Genomic DNA, 21,547 nt, shown 5'->3' on the forward strand with positions numbered 1-21,547 from the left:
CTTCCGCGCATGTGCAAAGTGTGATTTAGCGCTTCTGCACATGCGTGACCGCCGAAACCTGGAAGTAACCCATTCTGGTATTTCTGGGTTCCAGTGGTTTGTAACCCAAAAAAAACACAATCTGAAGCATCTGTAACCCGAGGTATGACTGTATAGGGTTTCTGTATGGGCATCTATTGGAGAATTAAATTTATGGCGTAGAACTACCTTTATGGGGATGCTATAACCACTCCCGTGCCTATATCCTGTTCACTCCCTTACATGTAACCTCATTCATATTCATAGACAGGGCTTTTTTCAGCCAAAAATCACTGGGACTCAGTTCCGGCACCTCTCAGGTTGGCACCATTGCAATTATAAGAGAACAAGTGACGTATTAATGGTGAGTTTCAGCACCTCTTTTTCTAGGAAAAAAAAATAGCACTGTTCATAGCCTTATGAATAATGGGTGTTCATATAAAAATATTATTTTTGGACCATTCATTGGGTGGGGGATGGCAGGAAGAACCCTCCCAAAAAAGCAAAGAGTGGAAAAGAGAAATTTATCTGAAAATGTTGGAAGAAGGCTGCCACTTTCCTTATTTAATCTCATTGAAAAGTCCCCCTCCCAATTCTCTGGATTTTTTAAATTGAGAAAAGAAAAGAAGAAAAGAAAAGAAAAGAAAGAAAAGAAAAAAAAGCCCTGTAACACTCATTTACTCTGTTTCTAAGCAACATGCTGATTCTATTTCCTGGGATACCTTGGGAATAATGCCACATCACATCACTCCAAAGGCCTTCTGAGATGTATGACTGGTGGGAAGCCACACAAGGTTATCATTACAGCATCCTGCAGGCTGCATTTCTTGATGAAATCCAGAATCTCATCCAGAAACAGCCTCCCCCCAACAATTTTGGAGATATCTTCCCTCTGAAGATAGCAGCAGAAAAGCAGCCCCCATTTATCGGCGGGGGAGAGTACTCAAATATCACTGTCACAAATATACAGTCTAACAATCAGCAGTCTAATTAGCAGTCTAACAATTAATTACCATTACTTTAGTGCTGTCACCTCCCTCTGCTGCACCCTTTCCTAACAACAAACTCATCTAATCCCTGGTTCAGAAGTAGTCAATGCAGTACCCTTCAGATATTTTGGTCTACAGTTCCCATCAGACTCAGACAACCTGGCCAATAAGGAAGATGGAAGTTGGAGTCCCCAATATCTGGAAGTTGGAGTCCACAACATCTGGATGTCATGATGTTGGCAACCACTGCCCTAGGTTTATTGCTGGCTGGACTTTAAAAAATAATCATCAACAATTAGATTGTTTATCAACACTCTTTAGAATGTCCACTGTAGAATGTCTAAGGAAATCACTAGATTTTGCCAACAGTAGTGTTTTAGTGAATCTGAGGGTATCCTTGGGTGAAACACCTGAGAAATCTGAGGAGATGACTAAACAGATTGGATAAAGCAAGCAAACCTTTTCAGCGGGGTTCCATGTACCCCTAGACCAGAGGGAAACAAAGCTCAGTTTCGTCACACTTACGCTGTTCTTTAGTTGTCTACCAACACTCAAAGTTGGGGATCTCAGTATTGTTGGTCTTTTAATCTTAGTACACTGAGATTACAAAACGGCATTCACAAGCACTTGACACCTCAGGTAGTTTTACTTAGGGAGGCCTAAAAGGGTGCATTTTCACCACCATGATGACAGACCCTATAGACTGTGATCTTGTGCTATAGGTCTCAGTAAGGAAGCCTGCCAGTAGCTGTTTGCTTGCCAGTTTTTAAGAGCTCTTGTAATACACTTCATTTTTGTAAGTGATTCTGCTGAAGTGTGTATTGGCACCATCCACCTCAGCAATATCTTACCCATTGGTATTTATAGCCACCGGGCACAAACAAGGAAGGAAGGAGAAGTGAATAGAGTTCATGGCCATTTGTAACAACAAGCATCATCGTGCTCATATCATAGAAACTCCTGGCAATGAATGAGAGATGTCAGAACAAATGCATCACAGCAAGCGCAAGGACTCTGGGGGAAAGGAAGAGAAATGTAATGGCAGGAATGGACACATAAAGAATCGCCCACATAGGAGACAGCCTGACCAATTTCCAGTCACAGCTTAAAGCAATCGCTCAGAAGAATATGGGAAACATAAAAAGGAAATCTGCAGTGATGGATTAATATACACGCTTTGATATTTACACAGGAGCCTCAGAAACAAATCAAAGACAATTACCAGACCACATATGTGTAATTAGCCGACTTGCCAAAACATGCCTCTTTAGAAGCACATACGGAACGGAGCTTGAATGAAGAAAAGAACTGCCTCTCTCCCAATTCATAATGCATCCAACACTGTGTCACCACCTAAAGGTAACTGGCTCTCATCATAGGTAGCTAGGACAGTGGCTGTTTGCAAGTTGGAAGAAAATAGGCACAAGCCCAACTGGGAATTCAGCTCCTCATATAGCTGAATGTGTCTCTACCAGTAGGACAGCTTTGACCTCCTCTAGAATATGGAGGCTATTATTTCACCACATAACAAAAGAGGAGGGATCATGTTCTTATTGTGAGAATTTTGAGATACTGGTGATTTGCAGAATTAGGATAATCTTGATATTCAGTGACACAATTTGGGTAATTTTAAACTCTGAAGTTAATGCTCTGGTGGAGGAAAGGAAGTCATAAGATACTCATGTGGATAGCATCTCTTACTTCAAAATGTGATAAGCCAGCTCTGCTGTGTTTGAGGACTTTCCTGGTCATTCTTCTGAGCAGAGACCTGGATGTCTGCCTCCAGTGTCCTTCCATAATGACACCACAGTTGATATTATAGGCTTTCTAGTGAGGAACTGATGAAATACAGCAGGAATGGCATTTCTCTCTCTATTCTTTCTAGTAATTGCCAGACAGCAATCTATGGGAAAGGCCTGGGAATATCATTTGTACAAAATCTAACCTTTCCAAGCTCTGTGGTAAAGGAAGCATCCATTGCTTCAAAGTCCTTGCTATTAAGGAACACATATACTCAACTACACGGTGTTGCATGAAAAATTCAACAAGAAACGAAAACAGTGAGTTATGAAATCTTTTTCTCACATATGTAAGTATTGGAGGTAATGTTATCAGTTAAAATTTGGACCAACTTTTACCCCCACCTTGTTTGAAAATGTGTAAGGTCACACAGACACATATAATATTACTTTCTGGGGTAGACCAGCCTGCAAATTAATTCTCTGGGATTCAGAAAGGTTATTTGCAGTTTTCCTCATCCATTACATGCATGTGTCAGTTTATGTAAAGGAGAGAATGAGAGAGATTTGTCAGAAAAGATATGGGGCCAATCAAGAATGAGGTGACACCTCTAAATGAACTATGTCAGCTTAATATGTAGTGTGAGCTTTTCCTCTGGTTTGAAGAGTTTTAAAACTCCCTAGCTTGACTGAGATTTACACAGCACATTGACCAATCATTGGCCTAGTTGTATAACCTTCATTAGCTTTTCTGGGACTGCCCACATAAATCCTAAGGAGAATGAGAGAACAGCCCCATTGTCTACAAATCATCGCCAAGCGTTAGAATGGCTCCACACTTCAAACCAAAGCAATAAACTAAAATTTACTTCTTTGGTCCTCAGAAAGAAGTGTCCTGGTCAAGGCATTCAAATGGACAGACCTTTTGCAGCAGCACCATACCAAAAAGAGTAAAGTACAGAAAATCCAAATCATAGGGTTGGAAGGGACCTCAAAGGTCATCTAATTCAACCCACTGCTAATACAGGAGAGCCACTACTACACCATCTCTGCTAGATTGCTACCCAACATCTGCTTAAAAGTCCATCACTTCCCAATACAGTATGCTCCCCTGTCTAATAAGTCAAACTATGGCAAAGTTCTTTGTTAGATTTAGTCTAAATCCCTTTTAATATAATTTTAACTGATTGGTTTGCACCCAACCTAGTACAGTGGTACCTCAGTTTAAGTACAGTCTGGTTTAAGAACAATTCAGTTTATGAACTCCACAAAATCGGAAATAGTGTCCCGGTTTGAGAATGTTACCTCGGTCTAAGAATGGAATCCAAATGGTGGAAGGGCACCGGCAGCGGGAAGCCTCATTAGGGAAAGCGTACCTTGGTTTAAGAATGGTTTTGGTTTAAGAATGGACTTCCATTAAGTTCGTAAACCCAGGTACCACTGTATTGCAAAAGAAATGTAAGGTACTCTGTTGTGTATCTGAGACCCCTTCAGATCTCTATTATATCAGAACCTGGGTGCCAAATTGAATGAAATATTGTGGGAGGAGGTAAGCACCCCGCTGCATAATCGATCACAAGATATTGCGCATGCACAACATTTTAATGGCAATGCCCATTAACTTTTTTTGGGGGGGTGGTTTGGGCCCCTCTGATATCTTTTTTAGGGGAGGACAAATGGACCTCAACCCCTAGAAGTTAGTTCCTATGTTTCAGGGAAAGAAGGGTTGTTTTTAATGTTGCCACACCAGCTCCATGGCTGGCAACACAAATGTGCTTGGATCAGGGCCTCCACTGCAACTTGGGGGTCATTGTTAAGATCCAGTAGATCCTTGGTCACTCAGCTCTGCCCAGCTCCCTTCCAAAATACTTCCATTTCAAGTCTACTTACTGGTGGGGATATTGCCAGCAGTAGCTTCAATATGCTTATGCTTTTGATGGGCAGAGAGGGGATTTCTGCAGCAGCACAGCTTCCCTGTTAGTGGAGCCCAGCACCACCAGATGAAGCTGAGCATATAGGCACTGCTATGTCTCCCAAACCCTCTCCAATGGGGCAGATCAGATTGCTCTGCCTGGGATCATGTGAGCTGAGCAACACAAGTTCATTTTCACATCTAATTCCTCTTCCAGTTAAGGATATGTGAGCAGAAGCTTGCTTTCATGTGCATATAGATTCTAGGCAGATCAAGGGACCTTACTCAAAACAAGGGCTTTTTTTCCAGTCAGAACTCACTGAAACTCAGTTCTGGCACCTCTCAGGAGGGAGGTGTTCATGGTGAGTTCTGTCACCTCTTTTTCCAGAAAATTGCACAGCTCAAAATGCCTTACTTATTAGCAAATAAAAACAGAATCTATGGTCTTTTCAGATTCCTGGATTACCCCAACACAGCAAAAACAACGTGGGAAGAAGCAATTATAATTTACTGGTCTCTGTAGCTATAGCAGGTGCAGTACCCTTCAGAGGTTTGACTTCACCCCCAGAGGCACATTTGTTGTCTCTAAAGACAGACACACAACACAACTATCCTTACTGGACAAACCATTATTTGCATAACATATTCTTCATTGATGACGTGTGTCCCCTCCTGGTTTCCACTGCTATGCACTGAATTGTGTTTCTAATTTACACCCACCCACCCGCCCATACATGGAGTTTCTCACATAGCAAGAAAGAGGGAAACAAGGATCATATTGTCAAAATTGCAATGTGTGGGGAGGGATATCTTTTTTTACCCTCACAGCTTGGATGGCATCCAGGCTGCAGTGTGATTTCACACTCCCTTGAACTTTGTAATAATTTTATATTAGTGATTTATCTTCTTGAACCAAAAGACCTCATTCAATCTTGTGAATGTATATGCAAAAGACTTCATAAAAATAAATCTAAGGATGGATTCTGAAGACGTATGCATGTTGCAAGAGTGCTATCTAGTACCTAGCAAATGCTGGGCAAGTTTGTGGAGTAGCCATTCTGGTTGTTGCTCACTTTTGTATACCCACATTCATTTCTCTTCTTCCTCCCCTTCCTTAGTGTTTGCCCTTTCCTTTTTGTTTTGTTTTCTTATTTATGCAAAAAGAGGTAGAATGTTGGTGGGGATTGGAATACAAGGTATTGATGGATCCCTAAATCAGGAGAAAACAGTGTCATCCATCAATGCCACTTCCAGGAAGAAATGGAATTTTAAAAACTGTACCCTAACCAGTACAGGTTCCACAAATACATTATATTACTTTCAGAGCCTTCCACCTTGCTAATGGCACCCAGTGTTGACAAAGGTTGACTGCCAATACAATTCACATAACGTTGGTTAGGGAAGAGTGACCCACATATGTCAATCATATTCTGTATATTGTGGTATAATGGTAGTGTAGCATGGCAAGCCCATCATTTCAACTTTGGGATGTAGGCAAATGAAGAAGGGAAAATCAATAGCATTCTTCAGCTGGTGACACAGTTTCCACACAGCTCAAGGTATTGTGGTTATTAATATTGTGCATATGGAAGTAATAGGATGAATAAAAAAATATTCCTTTTAGAATAAAAAATCACCCATACCAAAAAATATGGTTCCAAAGCTTTACTAATAGAACTTGTTCAAAAACAGACTAATAAAAATTAGGATACATCCCAATAGTTGTACAAAATTGTCTGCTTGTCCAAGCACAGGTTCAGCATCTTAAGAATACAAAATTACTTCAAAGAGATCTGAAATCAAAGGTCTTTCTCTCCACACAGTCTCCATTACATCATTTGCACCCCTTTATCTTGTGGCTTGAGAACAGACAACTCCCTCAAAATGAAGATTTGCCACTGAATACCTTACTCGTGTGATCTAAAGTTAAACACCATGTAAGGGAGAGCAGAGGTACATTCTCAGTTAATTAGCAGCCTATTAGGCACTCAGAGAGCCTTACTTAGCTTCAATGGAAATTTATATGTTCCCTTTAACAATACATATACATGGTCATTTTCTATTTCAATGTACAATTAAACAACTATACCTAACATTGTGAACCCAGCCCAATCATTCAAGTGCTGCTGTCTCTACTGTTGCTGCAGTGTTTTTCCCACAGTGAAAGGAGGGAATTCACACTGAAAATATTGGTATAAAGACAAAGTCGGGGTAGAGCCCATATTCTGCCACAGACCCTTCAAAAGAGAAGTCCGTTTTCCAAATTAAGCTTTGTCACCCTCCAGTAATGGTCATATAGCTCATTTGTTAGAAAGAATAAAAAATGATAGTGAGGCCTATAAGTAGTTTTCCAGAACTCAGGAACGAATGACTTGTCAACTCCAAGGCAGAGTAATGGCTTTGAACATATCACAAAGTACCCTCTTAGGACTGAAATGGCAGGTTACACAATTAACAGACCACATAAAGCAGCTAACATGGATGACTATGATGCAGTCCACATGGATTTAGGATGGAGAATTTCTTTTGCCAGTGTGGGGATATTGCAACAGTGCAACTGGCAGAGACTCCAGCATAAATATTTAGGAATGCTGTCACTCCCTTTGACATCAACAGGACTAGGCTTGTTTAGAACTACATGCTCCATTGTAGCTAGTTTGTGAATTACACTAAGCCTGCACAACTTATGATCCACTAAGCCAAACACAGACTATCTGCCTGTATGGCAACATATCAGGGTTTTTATGCCTGCTTGGAGCAGCATTAAGAAGGCTGCCAAGCACCTGGCAGGCCACAATATACGGCTGGCAGGTTGTGTTCAGCTAGTTATGTGACATGTCATATAGATTAAGCCATAGGCCACTGATGATCTGGCTTTTGAATTGCTAGGAATCTCCTCCCTCCCATTTGTCCAGCTGTGAGCCAATTCTTCTCCACACTGAGAGAAAGAGATCTAAAATATATATTGCAAAAAGTCGCATGACCATATTCTAATAGGGATATGGTTCCTGTCCCTTTACTTGTTGTATAGAAGAGAAGATCTGGCAGAAGCAGCTTGCTGTCATGAACGGAGGCTGCAGCTGCCAAAATTCTGTCCTCTGTACAACTATCAGCAGTCCAAGTAGGAACAGAGGAGAAAATCATTCACATTTCTAAAGCGAATAAACTCAATATGCCATTCTCAGACTTATGTACATGTGGATCAACCAGGTAACACATGTGATATAGTTTCAGTTTGAAAAATGTGCACAAAAATGCGTATTTCAGGAAAAATACAAAATAGTATGTTTTAATGTAAGAATGCATACAAAAGTCATGCATCTGAAATGTATTTTGTGTGTGTTTTCTTTTTTTAAAAGAAATCAACAAAAACGGGAAAGAATGGATGTAGGACTGAGTGCAAGCAAAATGTAAATGGAAAACACTTAATCAATCTATCCCAAAACACCAGTGTTCTCCTTGGCCTCTAGTCATACTAGATGTTAGCCAGGACTTCGGCAGCTTATGAAACACTGACACAGTTTACCATTCTACCTGGGATAAATTTTTCACTCCTCTATTAGCAAGGACAGTTCATATCTAGTAATGACTTTGACCATGCTAATAGATGGTTTACTAAGTTTGAGGACTCCAGGAATGTAAATGGGTACCCCTACCTTGCCTTTGAGATGGGAAAGGGGGTATGCTAGAATCACACAGTGCCGATGAATGCTGGAGACTGAGTTAACCTTGTCTAGCAACAGCCAGGACACTGAGTCAGAGGCTACAGTGTCAATCCCTAAATGACTCTGATGCTAATAAGAATATGATCACTGAACTTGAGGTTAGCAGGAAGGAAGCCCTCTAAAGCAGAACCAATTACACCACTACATGTAAAAACAGAGCCAATACCTTCACAGGCATCTTTCCCCAGGTCTAAGCAAAGGATGCCTCCACACTACCTTCCCAGTCTAATAACCCACTGACAATCTCTGCTCCTGTTTATTGTTGGAATTCTCAGGCATCCGTAGTATAATCACAGGATAAACTGGGTAGAGCAATGGGTGTGACTCTAATATTTGTGTGCCAGGCCAAGGCACCAGCTTGAGATGATGATGGGGGGAGGGGAACGCCGTGCACATGACATTAGGACGTCCCAACCTCATGCATCAGGACACAGAGCTGAACACAGGGCCATCTTACCCAAAGGCGCTAGGGGTGTGGGGCACCCGGGCGCCGGGCTCTCAGGGGTGCCAGGCCAAGCGTCTGGGGCCTGAGAGTTGAGTCTAGGGAAGAGCCCACCTGTCAGAGTACCACGGTGGGCTCTTCTGCTGCAGGCGGTTCTGCCCCGTGAGTTTGGGGACGACCGAGACAGCGAGACGCTGAAGCGGCTGGCCGGCTCTGCCCTCCTGCGTGCCTGGGACTGGGCAACTGGGGGGGGGGGTGCCGGGCGGATCTTTGCACCCCGGCACTGCATATCCTTAAGACAGCCCTGGCTGAACATGGCAGCCATGTGGCTTGCATGGCCAGCAGCTCCTCTGCCACTTCTTGACACTGCCACTGGCACGAAGCTGTTTTGAGCATCCTTCTCCTCCACGACAGCAGGAGAAGGAGACTGTCACTGGAAACACGCCATGGTCAGCTCTGCACTTCTCCTCCATGTTTTATGAACATGAAGAGGGGGTCGGCCCCTACTCCCCAAAATAGGAGGGAGCAAGATGGCTCAGGTCTCTGGAGCTGGCTCCCCCAGTGTCAGGCTAGTGTCCAGTCACACAAAGGCCAAAGGTTACTAAAGACACACACATCTCTCTATCCAGGTGTTGTTACAGTTAAAGAGACCATTCCAGTTAGGTAAAAGGCAGCATGGAGCAGGGCCAGTGTGTGGGTGAGTAGGGTGCAGCCTGAGGAGAAAAAAGGGCCTGGGCAGAGTCCTAAAGATCTGATAGAGAAGCTGCATTCAGCTCCCAGGACTAAGGTCCTCCAGCCCTTCCTTAGACAATCCTCATTCCTCTGCAATTTCAAATTATTCATCAGCTTACTCTGCACCTGACAATGTTATTTGCAGCTTGTGTGTGCTTCAATACGGCTTAGCTCCCAATGTGCTGAAAACTTCCTACCTTATGACACCAGTAATTAGAATTTTATTGCATTTTTAAAACATCTACAAATCCCCCGCCCTGCAAATGCATAATCACAACATTTCCCCAGCACCAGATGGTCAAGATTTACCATGTTATCAACCTCAATGCATTTTCTCAACTTGATTTGGAAGAGTGGGTCCCCTCCTCTTCTTTACAACATGTAGAAGGCAATGTTCCTCCTGCTGCTTTAATAGCAGCAGATGGGTGAGCAGCTAGATCATCTATTATTTGAAAAGCAAGGTGTTTTGTCTCGCTGGATTATGTTCAGTGATTATTGTTGGTTCAGGACTAAAAAGCTGTGAATGGAGTATTATATATATATATATAGAGAGAGAGAGAGAGAGAGAGAGAGAGAACTACATGCAAGAGCTATGACAGAGCATCTGCTGAAAACTGTCTGGTTCGCTTTCAGGCATGAGGGGACAAAGAGTGGAAATCACAAGGGAAAGCAGATGACTCTGGAGTCACTGAACCAAAGAGGGAGTAAGCAAGTTGCCTAATTCTAGCTACAGTGTCCTTAATACCTCTCATAGGACTAAGCACTGGGAAAAAGTGTTTGCAGACAAGCTTTTTCCTGTTGCTTTCAAAAGCAACAGGCATTTTCAAAAGCACAGAACCTTTGCATGGAGAAAAAAGGGTTGATAAGAATGCAATGAAACTGCCATGAAGGCAATAAGGAGCAGGGCTGGATCTATCCTTGTTTACAGTGAGAAAAGATGAGCATAACTATGTCAGTGATGCCGACCTGTATGAGAGTTGTGGCATCAACAGAATTATGCACTGAATGATTTGCTTGCCCTCTGTGATTACTGAAATTTGGTGTTACCAAATTAGTAGAGAAAGCCACAGAGAAGTAGCTACCGAACTGTTCAAGTAGTTTCTAAACTGACTTGATGTCTAAGCTCAGGCCTTCAAGCTCTTCAGGATGGAAACAGAAGCCACTGACATCTGCTTTGACTTTCACTGTGTGCATGAATCTGAGACACAAGAATATTTGTTTGTCTCAAAGCAAGATGCAAACTGAACCGCAGTGATTTTTTGAAACGTGCACTTCCATCAGTTAAGTTCTCCCACCACAAATCCATTAACCAAGGGGAAATAAATGCATATATACCAGTGAAAATAAAATGCATTACTTTAGTGGTAATTGCCTGTAAATATATATATAGTGTCCAAAACTGCATAGAAAACTGTACAAAAATGTGTGTAATGGGGGAAATGCACGCTAAAATGCTAACAAATTTACTTGAGGACTGTCACCTGAAACTGACACAGAACTGTGGAGATCTGAACTTAAGAATGGAAAAATGAGAGACAGAGAGAAACTGAAATAGATTCACCTAACCGTACATATGATTGATAGATTTTTTAATGTTCCTGGATAGATGCTCTGATGAGAGAGAGAGAGAGAGAGAGAGAGAGAGTCTAAGAGCAATAGCAGATGTTCTTGTATATATGCATTTGATGGATGAAAATGATTATCAGTATGTATTTGTTTGATATTGTAAAGTAGGGCCAGATGGCCAGTGGCTCATATATCCAGATCTAACCTTGGAGCTGCAATTTTCAGACTGACAACTGAGCCTTCTTCCCAGAGAACTATGGGAATTGTAGGTCTTTGAAGGGAATGGGGTTGCCTAACAACTCTCAGCACCCTTAACAAAGTACATGTTCCCAAGATTATTTGGGTGAAGCCATAGCGGTTTAAAGTGGCATGATACTGCTTAAAATGTATTGTGTAGGTAGGGCCTAAAACTGACATAATGGCAAGACTAAGATGCATGGAATGTGATCAGGACATAAATATGATCTTCTGGTGGCTGGAATGTGGTTTGTGGGTTGTTGTTGTTGTTTTGCTTTTGTTGTTTTTAAGGGATGGCATCCAATTTCGTTGCACTTGTGCAATGTTGCACGTGTGTAATGACAATAAAGAATCTATCTATCTATCTATCTATCTATCTATATGTGAAGGAAAACTCCACAGGGATCTTAGACTATGTGTTCTGGACCACTGGGAATTAATCCGTACATAATATGAAGAAAAAAAAAATATGGGCCAAGTGAAAGTATGGGTTTCAGCCTCTCCTATATTCCTAGACCCCACCTTTATCCCATTCTTACCTGAAGGCACCAATACTGCAACATCTTTGGCCTGCCCTAGATCTTTTGAGTCCAGGTGGCTTTGTCCAAGAGGCAGAGGCAAAATCACGGCAACCAAAACAAGAAAAGAAACAAATCCATGTGGAACCAGAGGAGTGTTTTCCCTTTTTACAATATCTACCATCAGTAATTTCCCCCCTCTACTCTCTCATTAATCAAGCCCCTAATGTTCAGTTTGTTATCACTCTGACACTTCCTGGGGTTTGGTACTATCTGCTTTATTGTGGATATTTCTATACATAGAATTGCAGTCGTTAATCATGTTTGGTTTGCTGATTCCCACTTGCTTAGCATCCTTAAGTCTTTCCTGCTTTTCGCCCTCCAAGGCTGCTGATCCCTTGACTGACTCCTACAATCCATCAGTGTCTGGTCTTTACAACTGGCTTGCCCTGTTGCACAGGGCATCTCGAGCCCCTCCTCACACACAAAACAGAATATAATACACTCCAAAGCAGGAAAGGGAGGAGAGGGGAATGGAGTGCTTTAAGATAAAGCAGTCGGGGCATGTGCCAAATATCCATTATAATCCGTTTAAATCTCAGCTTGCTCTCATTATCTCCAATGTCTTTATGAGAGTTCGACGACTGGGACATTATTGCTTGTCATAAAGCGAGAGCTGCTTCAGTGATGGCAACCTTTGCTTACTTTCTGATGTGAGAAATATAAATAGATCCGAGCTAATAGGAGAAAAATAGCTCAGCAGCTGGAAAGGGAAAATAATGCTCATAGCCACTCAGTTGGTAGCCAGGAAAAAAAGTCATTTCCTATAAAATATAGTTAATGTTTACAGCCGTTTGGGCGACTAGGCGAAGTAATCCATTCAAAAATACACTTCAGGTTTAGATCCACTTAGTGGTACAGAAGCTTTGCACACATTATTATTGATTCCAGCTCCAGTGTGCTCTGGTGTTTGAAGCCCAGAGCACATGACATTTCAATCCGTAAGTATCCTGCAGTTTCATGAGAAATGCTGCTGTTTGATACACTTTCCCTCAAACCAGCTTCCATCCAATAAATAGAGCAGGAAATCCGTTCACAAGGTAGAAATTCTGCAAAATCCATTATCAATATAGTGGGGTGGAAGAACTGGGGGGGGGTCATATTTGGCAAGCAATGCACTCCTTTGGTTTCAGATAGTACATGGGTAGACGAGTCTAAAAAGTTCAGGACACAAATTTTCACAGCCGACTAGCAGCTATGTTGGCTCATATACCAGAAGTAATGTACCATATTTTTCACTCTACAAGACGCACCAGACCACAAGACACACCTAGTTTTTGGAGGAGGAAATCAAGAAAAAATATATTCTGAATCTCAGAAGCCAGAACAGCAAGAGGGATTGCTGTGCAGTGAAAGCAGCAATGCCTCTTGCTGTTCTGGCTTCTGGGATAGCTGCGCAGCCTGCATTCGCTCCATAAGACGCACACACATTTCCCCTTACTTTTTAGGAGGGAAAAAGTGAGTCTTATAGAGCAAAATATACGGCATTTAGCACTAACTCTCAGAGTGTATATTCCATTCTGACTAAACTAAGCCTCCTACACCTTCTATTCTTGATACTTCAGTTTGAGAACAGACACAATAATGTTGTAGAAAACATTAGAATAATATAGGGTTTTTTGCATGTTCCTGATTTAATAGCTACCCTAACATCACAATCAAACTAAATATTTAAGTGATCAATACTTGTTTGTTTATCATATTATTACGCCAAAATATGAGGTTAACTTCAGGGCAAATGTCAGGTTGTTTGCCCCAGTTACCAAGGCACCTAGTTCTGGTCCTGCTATCATTTACTCTTCATTCTGCTAGGCTTCTGTTTAGAAAGCTTCATATTAATCTGCTGAATTCTATGCCATCCTTTGTAATTAGCTCCAGTTTTGCTACTCTGTTAATAAACACTTTTTCTGTTTGGAAAGTGAGGAGGAATTAAATAACCTTTTAATGAGGATGAAAGAGGAGAGTGCTAAATATGGTCTGAAGCTCGACATAAAAAAAATGAAGATCATGGCCACTGGTCCCATCACCTCCTGGCAAATAGAAGGGGAAGAAATGGAGGCAGTGAGAGATTTCACTTTCTTGGGTTCCATGATCACTGCAGATGGTGACAGCAGTCACGAAATTAAAAGACGCCTGCTTCTTGGGAGAAAAGCAATGACAAACCTAGACAGCATCTTAAAAAGCAGAGACATCACCTTGCCAAGAAAGGTCCGTATAGTTAAAGCTATGGTTTTACCAGTAGTGATGTATGGAAGTGAGAGCTGGACCATAAAGAAGGCTGATCACCAAAGAATTGATGTTTTTCAATTATGGTGCTGGAGAAGACTCTTGAGAGACCCATGGACTGCAGGAAGATCAAACCTATCCATTCTGAAGGAAATCAGCCCTGAGTGCTCACTGGAAGGACAGATCGTGAAGCTGAGGCTCCAATACTCTGGCCACCTCATGAGAAGAGAAGACTCCCTGGAAAAGACCCTGATGTGGGGAAAGATGGAGGGCACAAGGAGAAGAGGATGACAGAGGACAAGATGGTTGGACAGTGTTCTTGAAGCTATGAACATGAGTTTGACCAAACTGCGGGAGGCAGTGGAAGACAGGAGTGCCTGGCATGCTCTGGTCCATGGAGTCACGAAGAGTCGGACATGACTAAACAACTAAACAACAACAACAACAACATACCGTATAACCCAAACCAAACTGCCAACCAACATTAAAAAAGCTGGTAGAATCACACAATATCTTAAACATTATTATTATTATTATTATTATTATTATTATTATTATTATTATTTTAAAAAACCAAAATCAAGTGTTGAGGTTGGGGAAGAATTTACAGTGACAAAACAGTTAGCAAGGTGCATTAAGCAGATGCTTTGTCAGTTGTATACAACTCTGACAGGACAAATTGCCAGTGCATTTCTTTATTCATTTTATTGTCATGCATTTTTAAACTTGCAGCCTGCTCTTGCTCTTTGAAACACTATAAACAGATGTTCTGATGTACTCATATAGAGGTCACACTTGTTAAGCATAAGTGTGGAAAGAATTGCAGGGGATTCTATTTTCTTTCTGGCTTAGCCAGCAAGCATGCATAGAAATGACCTAAATAAATAAGATTTGTAACTTGAAGCAAAATATAATTATGGGGTCAACAGGAAACAGCATGGACTATGACTCAACCCCTGTAAACATAGATAGCAAGGCAGAGAGTGCAGAAAACTAGACTGTGAAGGAAGAAAGGGGAGGGGCAGACCCCCTTCTCCCCCACCCAAATTCTTCTCTGCTGCAAGGCACTGATAGTATCTGTGCACGTTCAATATCATTCAATACCATAGTCTCATGCTGAAAGCTATTTCTAATCTTGATAAGAGTAGTCTATCAGTAGAGGCCTCAGCTGTCAGATGCACCCAGGGAAGGAGCAAGGTCTCAGTGTCCAGGCAACAGAGGAGAGAGGAGGCAAAGAGGAAAGCAAATGAACCTGGCACATTAGGACCATAGCTTAGTAATGCAGAGCACACAGCTAACAAGCAGAAGGTCCTGAGTTCATTCATTAAAGGGATAAGGTAGCCCTCTGGCTGAGAACCTGGAGAGACATTCCCAAGAAGAAAAGACAATACTGTACTGGACGAGATGAACAAATTGTTGGGGTGCTGCACCTTTTGCAAGTAGAGGGGGTCAGATTGTGGCCATTGTGAATAATTAAGAATGTTTCAGGGAAGGAACACATTCCAAAACAAGCATACAAACCCCTTAGTAACCAAATATTAAACACCTTTCATAACACCTTGCTAAACGGTCTTGGCCCAGTATACGTGAAGGAGCGTCTCCACCCCCATCGTTCAGCCCGGACACTGAGGTCCAGTGCCGAGTGCCTTCTGGTGGTTTCCTCACTGCAAGAAGTGAGGTTACAGGGAACCAGGCAGAGGGCCTTTTCGGTAGTAGTGCCCACCCTGTGGAAAGCCCTCCCATCAGATGTCAAGGAAATAAACAACTATCTGACTTTTAGAAGATATTTGATGGCAGCCTTGTTTAGGGAAATTTTTAATGTTTGACGTTTTATCATGTTTTTAATATTCTGCTGGGAGTTGCCCAGAGTGGCTGAGGAAACCCAGCCAGATGGGCAGGGTATAAATAAAAAATCTTATTCTTATTCTTAATATTGTTGCTAAGCGAGCGAAGGAGATGGCCACAGATACACAAGCAGAAGCAAATGCTTGCATACGCTCCTGGGCCCTCTCACTGCCATGTCTGCAGAAAGTAAATGCTGTTGATATCTTAAAATGGTGGTGATGTAGAAGATATGTCTCACTTGCTCAAGTGTACTCAAACCAGAGGTGTGCATCCATTATCCAGTATGGTACGATGTCTCAAGCAGCTCCTACACAGGTCTATGCTCTTTGAGTAGCTACTATACAGAACTAATTTAATACTCAACCTTGAACAGCAGAGGTCATGAATGCCAACACCGACAGAATATCTATATGTGGTCCAAAGAGGATGCTCAGTAATAGATTGGGTTTTAGAAAGGAAGCTGAGGTAGAAAGTGGGCCAGTCTACATCCGTAAAGAATGCTTTTAAAGCAATTTAGGAGACAAAATGAATGGCAGGAAGAGGAAATCTTAGATGAAAACAACGGTTTCATTTTGATAATTTATAAAAAAGATGCTATTTTTCTTAGCTTACCAAAAAATCATACAGTTATGACACATTATTTGTTTCAGCTGCAAGATCACCCGGAGGCAAAAGAATATCATTATCGAATAATTCATGTATCAGAATACTAAATACTGGACAACAAAGTCTTACATTAGCAGAAAAGCTAATGTTTGTTGCTTAGAAATTGTTGGTATTGCTAATGTAAGACTTTGCCGTCCAGTATTTAGTTTTCTGATACATTAATTCTTCAATAATGATATTTCTCTAGACATCCAGTACATGGGAAGTCCCTCTGATTTTTTTAAAAATTCGGAATGTAATTTGCTCTTATTTGTTTGTATTGTGATTTGCTTTGATTTGTTACTAATTGGGATGAATTAATAAAAAAAAATATATAAAAAAGAAATTGTTGGTGATTAATTTAGCAGCGGAGGCTTGGTCATTATGAGTACGGCTATTCTTATCACTGTGTGTATGTCAAACTCTCTGATTGCTTCCCCGTTGAACTTAAAAAGGGTAGCACTCTCAAATTCACTCTCAAATTTGCCCACATAGGCAGAGAAGTCCTGATTTAAATACTGATTGAAAGGTCTATCATAATAACTTGCCCTTAAAAGTGCATGCCCATCCAAACATCTCCCTTCTGTGTTTTGCCTCAAGGGGCAAACAACAGCTTTTTCTGCATGAAGCAGAAAAAAATAGCAAGGGGTAAAGTTAAATCTACATCTCGCTGAGACTCGATTCTCCACACTACCAGGGGAGCATAACAGTAACCCCATGTAGTTGTATTGGCCACATGTGGTACTTCTACATATGAGACGTGTTTATGTTCAGGCTCCATTTTTGTAGCTCTCATGAGTGCTGCATATGCAGTTGACACCTTACCAAAATAATGCTGCTTTAAGAAGAGCTACTGTCATCATGGAAATCTCAGTGATTAAACATACTTCACACACATGGGGGAGACAGGTCACCTAGAAATGAATTATCTGGCAGCAGTGACTCCCTTCCATCTTCCTGGGACAACTTGCTGAGAGAGCCACTTCCGAGCTGGAGAGGAGGTGGTGTTGCGGGCACACTGACTCCAGCCCCCGCGAGACTGAGGGAATCCTCGGGCGCGTCATCTCCCTGTCCAGCCAATCGGCTGGGCAGGGAGGCGTGGCCCGGACTATTTAGGGCTAGCGCGGCCAAGGATTTCCCTCTCTTCTTCGTTTCAGCTGCTCCGGTTTCCCACCCTGCCCGCCCTTAGGTTTGACTCTCTGACATTGCTATGGACTTCGGTTGGTTGGTAGGGGTATTGTTATGCAAATGAGAGGGGGGGAAGGAAGCGCCATCACCTTCCCCCAAAGCCAAGGGTAGTCCGGTAAAGGATTCCGGGGGGCGTTGCCCTGTCTGAAGCCTATGGAGGTGTGGGCCTAAGGCACGCCCCCGAGAGGTAACCCCGGGGGAGCTCCTGGTTGATGTACATCAGCAGGACTCCCCCTACTGGTGGTTAACCCTTGCCGGCCTTCATGCAATCAGGCTGAAGCCGGTTAGTCGATAGGACCAATGCCTAAGCCAATACCGCTCAATTCTGCAATCAATATAGTTGTGGCCTTTTACGCTCATTAACCTTAAATTCTGTGTCCTGTGTCTTATTTTCCAAGGGGGGAGGCGGGACTCGCCATGCAACACCAACATGTGTGAAGATACCCCTCAACCACAGGTGTGGGGAGCTTGTAGCCCTCTAGATGTTGCTGAACTACAACTCCCATCATCTGTGGCTATTGGCCATCCTTCCTGGGGCTGATGCTCAACATTATCACCTCTGTAGGCCAAGTGGATTATTTTGAGTACTTAATTGTGCATCTGTGGATTGCTATTACTTTAGGTCCAAAAATTGTTTACATTAATATATGAGTTTATATTAATGTTTACATGTATATCATCTGAACATGGATTAAGTTTGTTTTATTTTTGCTGTGCCATATGGGTCACTTTAAGAAAGATATTCTGTATCTGTGGATTGCCAACACCTGTAACCCAATCAATAAGAAGAATAAGAATTTGGATTTGATATCCCGCTTTATCACTACCTGAAGGAGTCTCAAAGCGGCTAACATTCTCCTTTCCCTTCCTCCCACACAACAAACACTCTGTGAGGTGAGTGGGGCTGAGAGACTTCAGAGAAGTGTGACTAGCCCAAGGTCACCCAGCAGCTGCATGTGGAGGAGCGGAGACACGAACCCGGTTCCCCAGATTACGAATCTACCACTCTTAACCACTACACCACACTGGCTCTCAATATTGTGCTTGTCCATATAACCCTACTTTGTAACAGTTGCTGTTTACTGTAGCTACTACCATGCCATAAGATCCATTGTCCTGTAATATCACATATGGTAAGTACAGTCGTTTATGGTTTTATATTATTTTTGCTGTAAAATGTGTGAGATCATGATATTGTATTTATTTGCGTTACTTAGAGCTTTAACTACTGATGAAGCCCAGGACAGCGAAACAAGGCCAATATTCCGGAAATCCTTGTCTTAGACTCTGTGAAAGGATTTTGTAACAACCTTTCATGTGGATGGTTTGGACTTTATGAACAGATAGGTGGAATAGACACCATTACATGAATGGACCTTATACATGAACCGACTAGAGAATGATCTGATCCACTGGGTCTACTGCTTTGTTCGTTTGTTGAACTTTATGAGTGACTTCTGTTGAAATTTACAATTTGATACTATGAATAGTATACCTTATTTATCTAAGAACACAGCCGGTTACGTCTCGTTTGTTTATTGAGGATGCTTTACGTGACCATAGGTTTGTTTGTTGTTGTTTTGCCAGGTTCATTTCCAGAACAAATGAGGCTAAAGTGTGCAGGTTAGGTAAGAAGAGTTCCTTTAAAGAAGGAGAAGGAAGAAGAAGAGGCAGACTTACCTACTGGAGACATTTCAGGGACACTGGCAACATAAGGCCCATCGAGAAATTTTGGTTCATTATCATTAATGTCCTGCACTTTGATGATGAACTCTGATTCGGGCTCCAGTGGCTTCCTCGTATCGATGTCCACTGCTTGAGCACGGAGGGTGTAGAAAGGCTTCTCTTCGCGGTCAAGGCTCTTTATGGCATGAATGTCCCCTGTGGTCTCGTCAATGGTAAACACTGTACCAGCGCCATCTCCTGATAACGTGTACTTAACACTTCCCACTCCCTTGTCCAAGTCAGAATGAAGCTTAACAGAAAAAGAGAGAAAAGGTAAAAGTAATTAATAAGAGAAATTCCTGGCTGGAAGAACGGTAGCTTTTTCATTTTAAGTATTAATCCAAAAATCATTTCAATCTCTAACAACATCAAATGGGAAAGCTGCTATTTCTGAGGAAGACAGGAACATTGCACAAACCCTTTGGGATCTTTAAGTGTACCTAACCCTGTTTATAGAAATTATTACAAATAACAACATGCTGATTATTTTATAATTCTTATCTCAGTTAGCCTCTGTGTTCTTCTGAGGTTGATTAGACTGAGAGACACCAGCCTGCCCATATCCATCCAATCAGTGTGGGTTTGGACTTCAGTGATATATGCTAGTTCAGGAAATGTCAGCTGCACTTCTTGTGTTGTTATCTTGGAGAAGGAAGCCCCAGGTTGGAGTTAATGCTATGTACAGATACAGGACATCTTGCTTAATGACACTTCCTGTACTTGACTTCAAATGGGTTTGCACATTTCCTGTACGGGGAAATGCATGAGGTACCAAGAGAACTTCTAATGTGCTTGATATAAACACAGGGATTGTGACACAGTTGTCATTTCTGCAAATGCATTGTTAATGTTCCAAACCACTCTTAATTTCATGGATGAATCTGGTCCTCCTGTGATCAGTGCCACTATTCTAACCACTACCACACACAGGTTTTAAATTTAAGTACAGAGGTTTCTTTCCACTCAGGGACAGCCTGCCTGTCCCATTTTGTTGCCTAAAAGGCAAAATGGAAAGGTCCTGCCTCCGCTATGTAAACACAGCTAAATCCACAGCTAAGGAATATCATGTCTAGTTGAAAAAATATGTGTCCAGAAGAACATGCCCTACAGTAGAAGACAAGGAAATACTTTTTCCAATGGTGTGAATACCACTTTTGCTAATGCAACAGAGTAACCTCTACTTAGAGGCCAGCACACATGTGTGTATAAAGGCTGACCTTAAGGTGGATTCACAAAATAAAAATAAAATAAAAAGGCTAGCTATGAAAAGTGCACCTCATTTCAGTGATTTTGGGGTGAAGGGGCTTGAAAGAGGGGCAAAAGGCCATGAAATATTGCCCTTACTTTGAATTTACTTCATGACTTTATCATAGTTTTGTGGCATCTTAACATTAACTGGCTTGGATCAAGTAGCCAGCCTGAAAAAGCTGTTGATTTCAGGAGATGAGATTCTGAATGAGCACATCAGACATACCAAGCAGGACTTCAGAATCAGAAAGTTTATTGTATCTATCAGTATGAAAATCACAGTAGGACAAAGATGAAGAAGAAAATAAGATGGCATTAAATGAAAAGGAAGAACACACAATTGTATGTTGTCATTGGCATCACATCACTGCAGCCTTTTACATGCAGAACTCAGGCTTTTAATATAATGGTTGTCAAAAATATATTCTCTGTGCTAAGTTAATGCCAGAGCATTGAACACCTTTAGCTGGGGGGGGGGGGAGATCATATCTCGATCATTTTTCAACACAGTTCAGCTGAATTGCACCAGAAGGAGCATAAACTAGTAAATAACAGTTTTTATTCATAATTTTACTACTATCCCGTGGTAGGAAAGTAGCAGGCCTGGCATATGGTTCCTCCTTTAGCCTAGTGCTATAAGTAGGATGGAGGGATATTAGCTTGTGGGGGGCACACTTCAGTCGTTCGCTAATGGCACCAGTATTCCTCCTCTAACCACTAATCTTTCCTTTT

General features: G+C 41.9%; 1 protein-coding gene and 1 long non-coding RNA gene across 8 annotated transcripts in view; one reads left to right on the forward strand and one right to left on the reverse strand.

Moving 5' to 3' along the window:
- CDH12 (cadherin 12) overlaps positions 1 to 21,547 on the reverse strand; it is a 661,518-nt gene that overhangs the window by 89,201 nt on the left and 550,770 nt on the right. For all 7 annotated transcript variants that reach the window (XM_083623820.1, XM_083623822.1, XM_083623823.1 and 4 more), the window contains one exon: positions 19,523 to 19,817. In XM_083623820.1, coding sequence (XP_083479946.1) covers positions 19,523 to 19,817 — 295 coding nt within the window. The remainder of the gene's footprint in view (positions 1 to 19,522; positions 19,818 to 21,547) is intronic.
- Positions 1 to 21,547, forward strand: part of LOC310767246 — a 582,601-nt gene that overhangs the window by 52,840 nt on the left and 508,214 nt on the right. The window lies entirely within an intron of this gene.

This window comes from Podarcis filfolensis, assembly GCF_964270895.1.
Source record: "Podarcis filfolensis genome assembly, chromosome: 7".
Taxonomy (NCBI): Eukaryota; Metazoa; Chordata; class Lepidosauria; order Squamata; family Lacertidae; genus Podarcis; species Podarcis filfolensis.